This window comes from Falco cherrug, chromosome 3 (assembly GCF_023634085.1).
Source record: "Falco cherrug isolate bFalChe1 chromosome 3, bFalChe1.pri, whole genome shotgun sequence".
Taxonomy (NCBI): domain Eukaryota; kingdom Metazoa; phylum Chordata; class Aves; order Falconiformes; family Falconidae; genus Falco; species Falco cherrug.
The window spans coordinates 106579405-106594145 of NC_073699.1; the positions used below are offsets into that span (position 1 = coordinate 106579405).

Sequence of the window (14741 nt, forward strand, 5' to 3'; positions counted from 1 at the left end):
TAGGACAACTAGATGCATCCCCACCCCTTCCCTTGCCAAAGCAGGGCTGAACGATGCTGAGCGACTCTGGTCATCCCCTCCTCCAGCTGCTCCCTGTGGGATCTAAGAACAGATTGGCTGGATGAGGTGGTGTGGTTTTTTTCAGTGCTTTTGCTGCTGATGGGAGCATGATGAGCTGCTGATGGGAGCATGATGAGCTGCTGCTTTAAAGAAAGCCAATTCCATCCTGCCAGCCTTTTGCAGAAGTTGTGGCCCCAAGGAGGGCTTTTTTTCCTTCAGGGGCATGGTGGTGTTGTCTGCGGATACCACGCAAAGCTGGCTCAGGCCCTGCCTCTTCCATCACTGGGTGCATTTTTTGCCTGTGCTGTTTTTCTGGGGAGATGCAAAATAAAATAAAACCTCGTGGTGCTTTGATCTCTGTTAATTTTCTGTCAATGTAGCAATGTGTACAGTTTGTGCTGAGTCTGACTGTTCCCTTACTGGAGGTGGGGAGAAAATAGCAGGCTGAGTATTGAGTGTGCTACTTTTTGTCATTAATGCCTTGTGTGGGCAGTTTTAACCAACCTCAGCTCCGCGTGTGGGAGACTGTTCCCTTGTCCATCTAAGCCAGTGTGAAGCTGGTGCTGTAGCTGTCAGTAGGCACCGAGCAGCACCCAGACTGCCTTTAGGATGAGAAGATAAAAGATGGGGGGACCTTGAATGTGGGTTCCTTTTCCTAAACCCCTCCTTAGGAGTTTTGTGGGGTGCATGGATTTCCCCCTGCTGTTGGTCAGTGGGAGTGAGGTGGAAGCCTGCAATGTGGGGCCCAGTGCCTGTGCTACAACTGACAGGTGCCCTGTAGTCCCCTGTGGTTTTGCCGTTGGAGTGTGGGGCAGGAGCACTGCCGTGCTGCACTTGCGCCTGCACTAGCTGCAGTGGAACTCGTCGTGTTTGCGGTGGCGCTGGCGGGAGCCCTGGTGCAGGAATGGATGCTGCAAACCCCTGGAAAAATCTGCATGAAATAACCAGACTGCGGTTAGAACCTCAGTGTATGGAGATGAAGGCCCTTGTCAGCGAAGGGAGCAGAGAGGGGGGATTTCGACCTGTACTGCGGCAGTTACCATGACAACCAATTATTCCATGCCAAATGACAACTGTTTATAACCCTGCTGAAGGAAAGGCTCGGTTTGTTCCGAACCGAGAAGGACCATGAGTCCGTAATGGCGGCTGGGTGAAAGTGTTTCTCGGCAGCTGGTGCTTTTGGGCGTTAAGATAAAGTCTGGTTGCCGGGCAGGGGGGCCGGGCGCGGAGGGGCCGGTAGCGGCGGCGGCAGCTAGGCCGGGCTGGGGCTGGCGGGGCCGAGCGCTGTCCGTGGTGCTGAGCCCGGGGCCGGGCGCTGTCCATGGTGCTGCGATCCAGCGCCGCCCGTGGGGCGGAGGCCGGGCGCTGTCCGTGGTGCTGAGGTCGAGCGCCGCCCACGGTGCTGGGCCCGAGGCCGAGCGCTGCCGGTGCCACAGCCTCCCGCTGCGCCCTGGAGCTGCTCCGCACGCCGGCGGGCGGGCTGTGCCGTCCGTGGCCGGAGCGCTCCGGGTGCGGCGGAGGGAGGCCCCAACGCACATGTCCTCTCGCAGGCTCCCTTGGGACCCGAGTGCTCCACCCAGCAGGCGGCGGCATTCCTTAGCGTGGTAACGTGGTCGCTGTCGGTGTTGTGCAGCGCGTTGTGGTCTCTCTTCCAGATAGAAAGCTCAATTCCACCTGACCAGTCTCCACTCTAGCTCTCCCCAGCTTGGTGTGGCCATCTGAGCCTAGTTCCCGCTGGCTGTGGGGGAGCAGGATGCATCCACCAACTATCTAGCAGTTGGCTCAGGTTGCTGCCGAAGCTGTGTGTGACCAAGGCTCTGCTGGAGATGGGAAGCGTCATGTAGCTGCTTGTCTCAGAAAGTGAGGGAACGCATCCAGGCTCACCTGACTTACTCTGCACTCATGCACCCTTCAAGACTGTCTGTGCACCCACCAGGACTGCTTTGTTCATGTGTCAGCTGAAATCCTCCTGCAGTCACACATTTTGACTGCAGCACATAGTGCCCAGCTGGGCAGAAAAAGAAAACAACGACAAAGCAAAACCCTAGCACGATACCTGTCTGAGCTAAAATGCTGCACATGACTGAAGAGATCTGCTCTTCCTTTTGTTTAGTTTCTTAGCTGTTTACACTGTGGTAGAAGAATGCAACCTTATCCATGTAAAACTAAAATAAACACAGGACAGAACGTTGTATATTACCCGTGCTATATCAGTCAAAAATGTTGCCAGGGTGTTGTGTGTCTGACAGTTTGGGATTTTTTAGCAGAGCAGTTAGCCGCCTCTCAGAGGCATTGCTCTTTGCTTTACTACGCAGCTGTTTTTAATGTGCATGTTCACTTACTTGCCTTTCTGTCTCCTGGTTTTCTGTTTGTGCCACTGCTCACTGCAGTGGTCCCTGGCTGCTGTGCTATTGCAGCATCTGGGTGCTTTCAGAGGAGCACATTACAATATGGAGGCCAAGCAGGCTTCCATCTGCATGGCTGTGGCTCATTTCTCTTGCCTCTTTTGGTGAGTAAGTCTTGAGGCAAAAGCATAAACTTTCCATTCTGTATACCTTGGTCTAGACAAGCTTTTCCAAAACAGAGTTTCCTCTTTATTGTGTAACCTTCTCCTCTGGTTTCTGGCACTTCCCTCAGGCATGGGTTGCCTTGTGTGAGCGGATATGTTCATAGTGCTGCTGGAATGGAGGGAGGGAATGGCTCTGTTTACAGATGGGGACTTGGGGCAGAAGGTTGGCCAGGGATCACAGAACTGCCCTGACAAAACAGTTCAAATAACCCAAGGATTTCTTTCTGTCTGCTCTGCTGTGGTCAGGCGCTTCTTGCTGTTCCTGAATCTGCTTTGCGTGGTGTTTTTCCTCAGCCCCACAGCTTAACGGCAGGGTTATTTGAGAGAGGGTTGACTATGGCTGGTAACAGCAGTGGCTTTGTGCTGGCTGGGAGGGTTTGTTGGAAGAGAGTGGGGGGAGGGGGCGGGGGAGGCCCTGCTCTTTCTCCACTGTCACTTTCTGTTTTAGGGCAGCAATGATGAAATGTCAGACAATGAAGAGGAGATTGAGGAGAAATCTGAGAGTGAAGGGAGTGACTATTCACCCAACAAAAAGAAGAAGAAAAAACTGAAGGACAAGAAGGAGAAAAAGCCAAAACGGAAGAAGAAGGATGAAGAGGAGGATGACAATGAGGATGGAGTTCTAAAGGTACCGAAGATTCCTTTATCCTGAGCTGGTGCTAGAGCATGAGACCTCAGGGTGTGGCCAGATACTTGTGAGTTACCTCGTTCAGAGGAGCTTGCCCTGGGTTTGCAGGTGGAATTGCAGGTGAATGACTGGGAGAGGAAAGGTTGTATTTTTCTGTTGTTGTCTTGCATGCAGAGAGAAATTGAGTTTTGTTTAGATATGACACCTGCTGAGGCTTTGTGTTGTATTCCATGGTATGGGGAGCATTTGGATGGTGCCACGTTAATTTCCTTCTTGGAAGCCTGTGAAGCATTAATTTGTTAAGCCATGTGCGTGCTCTGTTTTTTAAATCACAGAAACGGATCCCTGTGCATTGCTGACTAGGGAGAGCATTTGATATGGAGCATGTGACGGACCCAGCCATGTGCTGCTCATCTGCAGAGCTGCAGTCATTTACGTTAACGATCTCTCTGTAAATCTACAGGAGCCCAAGAGCTCAGCCCAGCTGATGGAAGAATGGGGCCTTGATGATGTAGATTATGTTTTCTCAGAAGAAGATTATCATACTCTGACTAATTACAAGGCTTTCAGCCAGTTCCTCAGGTAGGATACTGTTGGTCTGGACGGGGCCTTGTGTGGTGGTTGAGGTTTGGGTGTTGCTCAGTCAAGCAGGTGAAGTTGTGAAGTCAGTTCTGCACTGTGAGCTCCTTGTTGCCTCTCCCCATGTGAGTTGGTCCTTGAGATGCCATTTTAGTGCAGGATTGACTGGAAGACAGCTGAAGTGTTTGTCTCTCCCTCTCCCCAAAACCTCATTTTGTGCATGCGCTTATTTGAAACGTTTTGTGCGAAAAGTGATAATGCATTTTTGCTCACACTATGAACCATCCAAAACACAACAGGCATTTCAGAAGCGGGTCTCTGAGGAAGTTTAGGTGGGCCCCCTTTTGTATATGTACTTGTTTCAGAAACCTCTAGTTGCTGCTGCCTTTCCAAGGGAGCTGCTCCCAGAGGACCAGAGCAGCCTGCTGCTGTGTGAGGCGGGCACCGCTGGTGTATTTCTTGGGCTGAAGTACCAGCGCACAATACGCAGGAGTGGATGCACAGCGAAGTGTTTCTGTTATCACCTGGTTCTCCCTCTGCCCTTCCCTGCAGGCCTCTGATTGCCAAGAAGAACCCCAAGATCCCCATGTCCAAGATGATGACTGTGCTCGGTGCCAAGTGGCGGGAGTTCAGTGCCAACAACCCATTCAAGGGCAGCTCGGCAGCAGCGGCAGCAGCGGCCATTGCTGCAGCTGTGGAGACCGTCACTGTCACCCCACCGCTTGCTGCCAGCCCCCAGCAGGCTGCCTTGCCCACTGTCGTCAGGAAGGCCAAGACCAAGGAGGGCAAGGGTAGGTGCCAACTGCGGTGGGCTGAGCGGAGGGGCTGTGCTCATTGGTGGCAAGCTGTGTGCCTGCTGGGCCTGCAGTGCTAGCCAGCTGCGTCTTCAGGCTGGTGGAGGTGGGAAAGCATCTCCAGGCAGGAGACACACTTCAGCAAACCAGGGAGGTGAAGGTAGGGCCAGAGGTGTATCTGCAACTTCCTTTTTCCCTTGCAGAAGTCCTAGAGGGGTTGTGGTTTGTGAGCCATGCCAGATCACTCTGGCAGCCCCTGGACATTCTGGACTTTTGGCAGTTTGTGGCAATTCATGCATAACTTCATTCCTATGTTTTTAATAAGTGATTGGGACATGTATTTCTATGCCAGCTTCTCTCCTGGGGGATTCTGCACGGTTGTAAAGCTCTCCAGAAACAGCAGTATGCTCAGAGTCCAGTGTCCAAGCTGAAGGGGATTTGTAGGTTAGCAAGACTAGGGTGGAGGTGTGTTGGCAGGGCAGGTATGGTCTGGCCACATGAACACACACTGTTCGGCAGTCAAGCCAGGCGTTTTGTCTCTGAGACATCAAGGAATTCTGTGATGGAAAGGCAGTGGCAGCAAGGCTGTGGCTCTTTTTCATAATAAAGGATATATCCTCCTGGCAGCTGGGTGGAAGTTGACTGTCTTCAAAGCCCACTTGCAAAGAGTGAGCTAACTGTATAGATTTGCAGTAGTTCCTGTGAAAATAGCCTGGTTTGTATTGAAGGGGGTCTCCTGCTGCAAACGTTTTCCTGTTTCTGACAGCAGGTTGCTGCTGCTTTCCCCATGCTTGCAGGGGGCTGTGGGAGTCGCTGCAGAAGCTGGGCAGTAGTGGGAAAGGGAGGGGTCTCCTTTTGTTTGCACTGTGTTCCTCCTCGGTAAGGTTGCTGTTCCACTTGTGCAGTTGTCAGTTCCTGATGCCTTGGGAGGTTTTAAACAAGCAGCTCGGAGCTGGCAGCTGACCAAGAGTACAGCTGCAACAGCCCTCCCTCCTGGCAGGCTCAGCGCAGCAACGTTCCTGCCTCTCCATGGCTGCCTCTTCTCCCTGCCTTGCAGACCCCTGAGTCCCTGGTTGGTGTTTGTAGCCGTGTGCTCTGGGGGGCTCTGGTCCCTCTCCTGGATCCCAGGGCATATGCTTTCCTCCCCCAGTTCTTGGCAAGCAGTGGGTCTGGGTGTGCAGCCCTTTGCTCCCAAGGCCATGCTCTGTGGCTGGGGCTAGCCGCTGCCCTGCTCCCCGTGGTCCCCAGTGCTCTCTCATCTTCCCTGTAAATCCTGGGGTGGGGGTGAGGGGTGATTTGGGAGTCGAGTTTGTTTGCAGAATGCCAAACAAATCTTCTGTTTCTCCAGGTCCAGGTGTGCGGAAGAAAATCAAGGGCTCCAAAGATGGGAAGAAAAAGGGGAAGGGGAAGAAGATGGCAGGCTTGAAATTCCGGTTTGGAGGAATCCCCAGCAAAAGGAAAAAGGGCTCCTCTGTAAGTCTGCGCCACTTTCTCTGCGTTGGCCTTTGTTGTGGGGGGCTGTGGCAGGGACGTGCTGGGATGAGCCCTCCCCCTAGGAGCCTCCCTCTTGCAGCGGTGTCGCAGCCTTGTTTGTGCCCCTCTGCGAGGCAGCAGTGTCTGACCAGCACGTTCGTTTGTCCTTTTGATAGAGAGCTGTGTCCAGGCTCAGAGTTGTAAAGACATCGTGCCTGGGTGCAATTTCTGTTAAAATCATGTAACTGCATTTGCTTTCAGTGATGAGGTTTGTAATGCCATGAGTTCAGATTTCATTTGCAAGGGAATTCTTTGGGGCTTGCGCTCCAGCTGAACTGTGCGTCAAAAAGAATTACCAAATGCTTTAATTGCATTAGTGTAGCCTGCCTTCAGGCATCTGTGATCCTGCAATGTAGCCCAGGGGTACTGGAGCTTCCCATTAAGAGCATGGCAACAGGGCTCTACCACGGTTTCAGTGCTCTGCCCTTGTCAGCACATGAATATCAGGTGCATTTTAAAAAATAGCAGAGCACTGCAAATAATAAATCTCTCAAATAGCTACTGAATAGGGGTGGAACTCTTGTAGGTCTTGATAATATTATTGATCAAAATCCTGTTAGTTCAACCTTATTGGAGCTCGCTGACTCGCCAGCTCTAGTTCACATGACACAACCTGTTTGTAAATACCTTTGTGCATCAGAGGCTGAAGCGAGAGGAAGAATGTGATACAGATTCTTGATGCTGTATTTTTGCAATTGCACATCACAAAAAATTAATCCCATCTCTGGGTGCACTCTAGATCTGTACATTCGCCTTTGTGAGAGTTACAAAGAGCTTGGGCTTGCTCCTGCAGCTAGAGCGCTAAGCACCTGACTCATAGCAAATCCCTGATTTGCATGCTCGCATAAGTCTTTGGAATAAGAATTCAGACGTTGCTATGTTTTGATGTCATTGCATGCTGGGCTTGTTTAACTCCTTTCATGTTTTAAGGAAGGTCAAGTGTGATTGCCTGTGTGCACACCCACAAACAGGCTGACACAAGCTGAAACAGGTGTTGAGAGAGAGAGGGAGCAAAGTTTTGCCAAGCAGTGGAGAAGGGAGCCCCTGACTGCACAGAAGTGGGAGTAGGGTGTTGTCCCCCAGCATGTCTGCCTTGCAGGTGCCTGCACTCGGGATAACATTGTCACAGCAGCGGGTTCTTGCAGCTGGCTGCTGCCTGCAAGGTGCTGAGCCTTCCCAACATGCCTGGCTGGCTGCGCCATGTGGTATCTCTGCACCCCCTGCTAGTGGAGGTGGCAGGCTGCAGGGGAAACCCAGAGCCCAACTCTTGTCAGGGAGCCTGAGCAGGGACTTGACACATTTATGTGTTTTAAAGGTGCTCTGAGATTTGCTCGTTGATTGCACATTGATGGTGCCGTGAAGTGGGTGAGCTGTCCCTGTGCTGGGTTGAGCACTGCAAGGTAATTGCCTTCAGGCTCTAGCCATAGTCCAGCTCTGCCCTTATTGATTGCCTGGCTGGGACATCGATCTGATAGAGGAGATTTCCCTGCTTCCTAACACCTCGTGACACACTCTTCTGAACCCCGTCTGGTGGTGCCAGGAGCGTGCTCGTGCTGCCACCCTCCCTGCTGCTCTGTCTGGCCTGTTCGGTGGGAGGCAGCGTGCCCCGAGGAGCACAGCCGATGATCCCACACGGGTTTATGTGGCTTTCTGGGGGCTTGTTCTGCTGCAGAGCGGCGATCTCTGGGAGCAGCCGCTGCGATGCCAGTGCTTGGACTGTGCGTGCTTTGGTTCTATCCTCTGCAGAGCGAAGAGGAGGAACGGGAGGAATCCGACTTCGACAGTGCCAGCATCAACAGCTCCTCAGTGCGCTCCGAGTGCTCGGCTGGCCTGGGGAAGAGAGGGAAGAGGAGGAGAAAGAAAAAGAGGAGTAGGCCATCCTTTGTACTCTGTTCCTGTTCTGTTTGGATTTCCCTCTTCAGCTGGTGCTTTCCTGGCCTTTGCAGCTCCAGGCCATGTCTGGCGCTTGCTCGGTGGGAGAGGACGTGCTTGTGCTTGTCTGTGTTCGTGGAATGCGAGGTGCTTTCTTGGCGTCCGGGCCCTGCTGCTGGTGGGCTCCTGCCTGCCAGAAGGCAGCAAGCAGATCCTGCCACGGGCTGCCGGCTCACTCCCACAGCGCCTGTGGTGGCGGAGCAGCCTGGCAGCAGGGCTGTTCTGTCCTGGGGCTCATCTGCGCCCAAGCCAGCTCTGTGGCACTGCTCTGGGAGAGTCGTGGTGCTGGTGTGCTGCCCTGCCGTGGTGCTGTGGCTCCCAAAGCCCACCCACCCTGCCTTGCTGCTTGTGCATAGCCCCAGCCACCCAGGGTGGCCAAGCCCCCTGCCCGCCCCGGGACCCTGCCTGCAATTTGGGCACCGGGATGTGTCACGGGCAGCGTGGGCAGTTGGCACCCTCCCTGCACGTGTGGTCCTGCCAGGATTTGTCCTCTAGCAGCAAAGTTCCAGAATTCGTGGGGCTTCCAGGGAAGTGATTTTCTGAGGAGCAGCCCCTGGAGAGACGGGGCTTGTGGCAAGCTCCTGGCGGAGCAGAGCAGGCTGTGGGCGAGAAAGTGTTAAGACGAGGGATTTTTTGTCTGTGTGAGATGTGCAGCCAGGCAGCAGCAGGCGGTAGGTCTGTGGTAGCAATGTAGGAAGACGGAGTCATGCAAATAGCAGTGGGAAGCATCTGTCAGGGGCTCCCAGCAGCTGCGTGGCCGTGTTTGTGTGTCTGTTCCTTCATCCCGTCCCTTGTGGAGGGCTGTGGGTGGATTCTGCACGATGGCGTCTCCGTCCCTGTGCTGCTGTTGAGAGCAGCCCCCCTGTGCCGCGCTGGCTCAGCACCGGCAGGGACTGCCAGGGCTTGGTGCTGCCCTGCCAGGCTTCCCATGCCATCTCCGCCTCCTGTGCCGCTGCAGGACGCGCACTGCCTTTCCACCTTGTGTCCTCATTCGGGATGAGATGCTTCAGATCCAGGTGCATCCTTTGGCTTCTTAGCTTTGCTGATGGGTTTTTGCTTCTGACAAATGGAAGGGCGGCTTCTGGGTTGGGGGACGGTTAGGGCGTGATGCTGGCCAGCCCCCTCCATCGGTCAACAAGGCAGGGCCGGCCGGCTGGCTCCATGTTTTGCCTGTGAGGGGCATTGCTTCTTGTCCCAGCTTGCTGCTGTATGAGGGTACTGGTGGCGGAGCTGGGCAGCCCCTGCCGTGTGCTGGAGGAGCGGAAGGTCATAGGTCTGTGCCAGGAGTTTGTGGCAGAGCTGGGAATCGAGATGAGCTGTTTCGATGCTTACAAGACTTTGTCCCTCCCTTCCTCTTCCCGTTCGCGCTGAGCTGAGAGAGCTCCTGCCTCTGCGCCAGTGAGCACCCAGGAAGAGCAGAGTAGTCCCAGGAGAGGAGTCCTCCTCCTCGGCCGTGTCACCCTTGCATGGTGCGTTTGCAGTTGGTGGCGCTGGTACCTGGGGAGGTTTCTCTGACTGGCCTCCCTTGCAACCTCTCCAGGTTCTGGCATTCTCCATTGAGAGCCTGAAGGAACCAAAGGATGATACAGTGTGGAGAGAGAAAGAGAGACAGAGGTGAGATGATGCTGTGTGCAAAGATGAACTGTGGTGCTGAGGGACAGAGAGGTAGGGGGACGTAACAGGAGGGGTCTGAGGCGAAACGCTTTCCTTATTTCCTTAACCATATCGTAGAGGAGCAAGTGTCCTGTTCCCTCCCGGGAGAGCAGGCAGCTCTGCCGTCCCTCTGACTGTGTGCCTGTCCCTTGCTTGCAGTCGAAGAAGGGGACGGCTACGAGACGGACCACCAGGACTACTGTGAGGTGTGCCAGCAGGGAGGAGAGATCATCCTGTGTGATACCTGCCCGCGTGCCTACCACCTTGTCTGCCTGGACCCTGAGCTGGAGAAGGCCCCTGAGGGCAAGTGGAGCTGCCCCCACTGTGTGAGTGGGGTCGGGGCCCCGTGGGTGCAAGCGGATGAGTGGGTGGGCAGTGGAAACCCCCGGCGTTACACTGGCTGTGCTTTCCCAGGAGAAGGAGGGCATCCAGTGGGAGCCAAAGGAGGAGGAGGAGGAGGAGGAAGAAGGTGGCGAGGAGGAGGAGGATGACCACATGGAGTTCTGCCGTGTCTGTAAGGACGGAGGGGAGCTGCTGTGCTGTGACACCTGCCCGTCCTCCTACCACCTGCACTGCCTGAACCCACCGCTGCCAGAAATACCAAACGGTGAATGGCTCTGCCCTCGCTGTACAGTGAGTGTTACCAGCATTCCTCGCCCCGTCCCTGCTCCTGCTCCCGCACCCGCCCAGCCTGGCAGTGGGTCTCCTGGCCACCGCTGCCCCTCTCACCCTCTCCCCGTGTCCTGCTGCCGGGCTGTGTCCTGCCCCGTGCCACAGACCCCCTCCCTTGGGGAGCACTACCTGCCGGTTGCGTGCACCCAGGGGACCCAGACAGCTCTGCCGCCTGCACTGTCTCCCCGTGGGGGCTGCCGGCTGGTGTCTTCTGGCCAGTTTTTAGATGGGCTGTCAAGCCCCATTCGATGCATGGCCTGTTTAGAGGTGGTGGCAAGACCATCTCCATGGGGATGCACCAGTGTTGTGGACACTTCTTGGTGGCCACAACCCCTGCCCACCCTCTGTGTCTCCTTTCTGTCCACCCCGTTAGAAACAGCAATGGAGCAGCTGGGCCCAGGACCTGGGCAGCACCTTGCGTGTGCCAAGGGGCGCTGGCCCTGTTTGCGGGGTGAGATAGACACAGCCAGGGCCTGGATGATTCAGGTCACACCTGGCTCCCCATGGCCAGGGGTGAATCCGTCGTCGCTCTCTGCCCCAGGGCTTTCACTGTGGCACCGTTTTTTGGCACAGGCTGTGCCGGCATGCTCCCCAGAGCCCTGGCTGTGCTTTTCCCGCTGCGCTTGGGACGGCTGCCATCTGCTTGGCATTGCGAGACCCCTTCTGCCCTCCAGGTCTACCCTGCTCCCCGAGGCCCCTGACAGGGGCTCACCTTAAACTCTGTGCTCTTGCTTGTTTGCTTTTTTATCCCCAGTGCCCTCCCTTGAAGGGCAAAGTCCAACGCATCCTGCACTGGGCCTGGAAGGAGCCACCGGCTGCCCCACTCCCGCCTGTGCTGCCCACCTCGGATGCGGAGCTGGCTCTCCCCCCGCCAAAGGTGCTGGAGGGGATCCCAGAGCGCGAGTTCTTCGTGAAGTGGGCAGGCCTCTCCTACTGGCACTGCTCCTGGGTCAAGGAGCTGCAGGTGAGCCTGTGTGTCATCATTGTCACTGTGTCCCTGCCTGGCCTGCTGCCCCACCACCCGTGGGTTGAGCGTGACTCCCTCCTGCCGCAGCTGGAGCTCTACCACACTGTGATGTACCGCAACTACCAACGGAAGAACGACATGGATGAGCCGCCGGCCTTCGACTACGGCTCTGGGGACGAGGACAGCCAGAGGGAGAAGCGGAAGAACAAAGACCCACAGTACGCCAAGATGGAGGAGCGGTTCTACCGCTACGGCATCAAGCCTGAGTGGATGATGATCCACCGCATCCTGAACCACAGGTGAGGAGCTGCATGCAGTCCAGGAACGGGCCACGGAAGGGTGTGTGCCAGGGTGCCTGAGCCCCTGCTAGCACTGATGCGGAGCGATGCTCTTGCGTGCCAGGGAGGAAAATGGCAAGGGTTAGCCCTGCTGCGCTCCCTGGGGCTCCGCAGGTGGAGCTTGGAGCAGCGCGTCTGGCCTCTCTGCAGGTTTTCCCTTTGTGCGCGGTTCTCGCCTTGCCAGTTTGCACGGGTAGCTGAGCCTCTGCGCTGGCCTGCTGCGGGATTTCTATGCTTGGTTGAGTTCCCCACCCCAGGGCTGGGAAGTTCGTGCCATCCTTCTGCAAAGCCAAAATCTTGGGCTGATGGAATAGCAGCTGCTGGCTTGTTTGGAGGTCTCTGTCACCTTGAGGGTTTGTTCCCAAGGCGAAGCCAAGGCCAGAAGTGAATTGACACCTTCCTTTATTTTCCTTTCTGCTGTGTTGCATGTTAAAAATAGAGACAGTAAGTTTTCCCCCAGGTGGGTACATGGAGTTGTTCCACTCTTCCCAGACATACTGTTTCAGTCCCTGTTACAACCTAATCATTCCATAAATCTCTGCTGCAACCCTGTGATGGGTCTTGCTTCCATCGATTGTGCCCTGTGGCTACTGCCACTCACCTAAACTTCTTTGGAACAGCAGCCCATGTCTCTGTAGGTCATTTGTTCCTCTCAGAAACCGCGCAGCCCCGCTGCACTCACATCAAAGGTGAGGCACCAGCAGGGATTTGTGCACTGCTCGTACTGAGACGGACGTTTTTCCTCCTTGCCTCCTGCTGATGCTGATAGGGACGATGCCCGAGGAGAGGAGTCTGAGCAAGTGCCTGGCTCCCTGCTGAAGCCTTGACATTTGCATTTCTTTTCTGTGGAAGAAATTTCCTGCCTATGAAATGTGCTGTGCAGATGGTTTTGTTTTTTTTTTTTTTTCCATCGAGTGGCTAGAGACACCTTGTTGTTGAATTTCTATGTTTCAAGTGGCAACCTGAAATTTCAAGCGACAACTCTGCTTGAAGGCTGCTTGGCGGAAAATAAAGCTAGCTGCCTGGGTACTTTTCATGTGAGCTTTACGTTGCTCTGCTAATGAGGCAAGGGTTTTTTCCCTGTAGGCATATAATCAGACTCGGCAGTGTGTCGATTCATTTTTCAGCGTAAGCAAAACTTCATAGAGCAGTGAGTGCTGGTATTCATCCAGTGCTGGTAAAATGGGAAAATGAGGTTGTTCAGTGGAATGGAAGAGAGCAGCCTTTAAAGCTTAATGATTTAACACATGCAGCAGATTAATAGGCATTTCTGCCGGAAAGTGTTGATACTTTCTTTACGTTTTCCTACCTCTGCTTGGGTGTCGTGGTCTGTAGGTAAATGCAGAGGATGAAGCATCCAGTTTTATGGAAGCAGGTTATGGTTAACTGCTTCCCAGGGGGCAAGTGTCATTTCACTGAGAGTCTTTTCGTGCCCTGCATTACAGCTTTGATAAAAAGGGAGACATCCATTACCTGATCAAGTGGAAAGACCTGCCGTACGACCAGTGCACCTGGGAGATCGATGAGATAGACATCCCATACTATGAAAACCTCAAACACCTTTACTGGAACCACAGGTACGACCCAGCTGGGCGGTGGAACCACAGCAGAGCTGCCACAGCCTGGCAGAGGCAGGCAGAGCTGGGGCAGCCTGTGCAGGCGCTGGTGCCCCCCTTCTGAACACACCAGCTCTGCTCGTGGGGACCTGTCTTCAGAGAGCGGTGGCTGAGCACTTTCAGAAAGCTGGCTCTCCTGAAATGCCATTTCAGGGCTGCTGGGAAATCCTGCCTGCCTGTCGTTTTCCAGCCTGTGCTCCCCTTCCCCTGCATTTATGCTGCTGTAGTACTCATGCTCTTGGCACGCTCCATGGTGCAGCTGCCCGTCTGTTTTGGGGGAAAACCACAGCCCTCTGATGTGATTGCTGTTCTTTTTGGATGACATTGTGTGGACTGTTGGGAGGAGAAGATTCACACTCCATGAGAGCCCAGGCTAACTGGGCCAGAAAGGCTCCTGTGGGGAGAGAGGCAGTGGAGTTTGGGAGGTATTTCTATCCCTGGGCTCAGGGACTGGGAGAGGAATGCTCATCATCTGCCTTTTCCCTGGCTGTTGCAGGGAGTTGATGCTGGGGGAGGACATGCGCCCTCTGAAGAAGCTGAACAAGAAAGGGAAAAAGCTGAAAGAGGAGAAGCTGGAAAAACCTCCAGAAACACCTCTCGTGGATGTGAGTAAGAATGGCAGGAACAGTGAATGGCACGTGAGCCCAGAGAGAGGGACATCTGTCTGGCCCCCCCACTCTGTTACGTTTTTCTCCTCTAGTTCCTTTGGGGACCCTGGATTTTTTTCATTGAAAGCTCTGGGGTGGCTTCGCTGTAAGGAGCATGAGGGCAGTGCTGTGCTGGGGACCATGTCTGCATCCCTTTGGGGGCTGTTGGGTGTCACAAGGCTGAAGAGGGATGTGCTTGGCCGCAGAGAGAGGAGGAGGAGTTGGCTCTCACTGCTTTGTGTTGTGTCTCTCTCTTTTCAGCCTACGGTGAAGTTTGACAAGCAGCCGTGGTACATCGATGCCACGGGGGGCACGCTCCATCCTTACCAGCTGGAAGGGCTAAACTGGCTGAGATTTTCCTGGGCCCAAGGGACGGATACAATCCTGGCTGACGAGATGGGGCTGGGGAAGACTGTGCAGACTATTGTGTTCTTGTATTCCCTGTACAAGGAGGTGAGTGGAGCATCCAGCAGTCCCCGAGGTGGCTGAGAGCCACTTGGTACGGGGAGAACAGCTTGGCCTTTGTCTCCCTGAGCAGGGCCACTCGAAAGGGCCGTACCTGGTCAGTGCCCCTCTCTCCACCATCATAAACTGGGAGCGCGAGTTTGAGATGTGGGCGCCCGACTTCTATGTCGTGACCTACACGGGGGACAAAGAAAGCCGGTCGGTCATCCGGGAAAATGAATTTTCTTTTGAAGACAATGCTATCCGGAGTGGAAAGAAGGTTTTCCGGATGAAGGTGGGAGCTAAGTC

At 54.8% G+C, this 14741-nt stretch overlaps 1 protein-coding gene across 6 annotated transcripts in view; it reads left to right on the top strand.

Moving 5' to 3' along the window:
* Positions 1 to 14741, top strand: part of CHD5 (chromodomain helicase DNA binding protein 5) — a 31559-nt gene that overhangs the window by 2405 nt on the left and 14413 nt on the right. For 5 of the 6 annotated variants that reach the window (XM_055704539.1, XM_055704542.1, XM_055704541.1 and 2 more), the window contains 13 exons: positions 3078 to 3257; positions 3721 to 3839; positions 4389 to 4627; positions 5979 to 6103; positions 7910 to 8033; positions 9908 to 10074; positions 10163 to 10381; positions 11175 to 11384; positions 11475 to 11686; positions 13171 to 13302; positions 13838 to 13946; positions 14250 to 14441; positions 14527 to 14727. In XM_055704539.1, the coding sequence (XP_055560514.1) occupies positions 3078 to 3257; positions 3721 to 3839; positions 4389 to 4627; positions 5979 to 6103; positions 7910 to 8033; positions 9908 to 10074; positions 10163 to 10381; positions 11175 to 11384; positions 11475 to 11686; positions 13171 to 13302; positions 13838 to 13946; positions 14250 to 14441; positions 14527 to 14727 (2229 nt within the window). Of the gene's footprint in view, positions 1 to 3077; positions 3258 to 3720; positions 3840 to 4388; positions 4628 to 5978; positions 6104 to 7909; positions 8034 to 9635; positions 9710 to 9907; positions 10075 to 10162; positions 10382 to 11174; positions 11385 to 11474; positions 11687 to 13170; positions 13303 to 13837; positions 13947 to 14249; positions 14442 to 14526; positions 14728 to 14741 lie in introns of those variants that run through there. The other variant, XM_055704544.1, reaches the window with a different exon arrangement.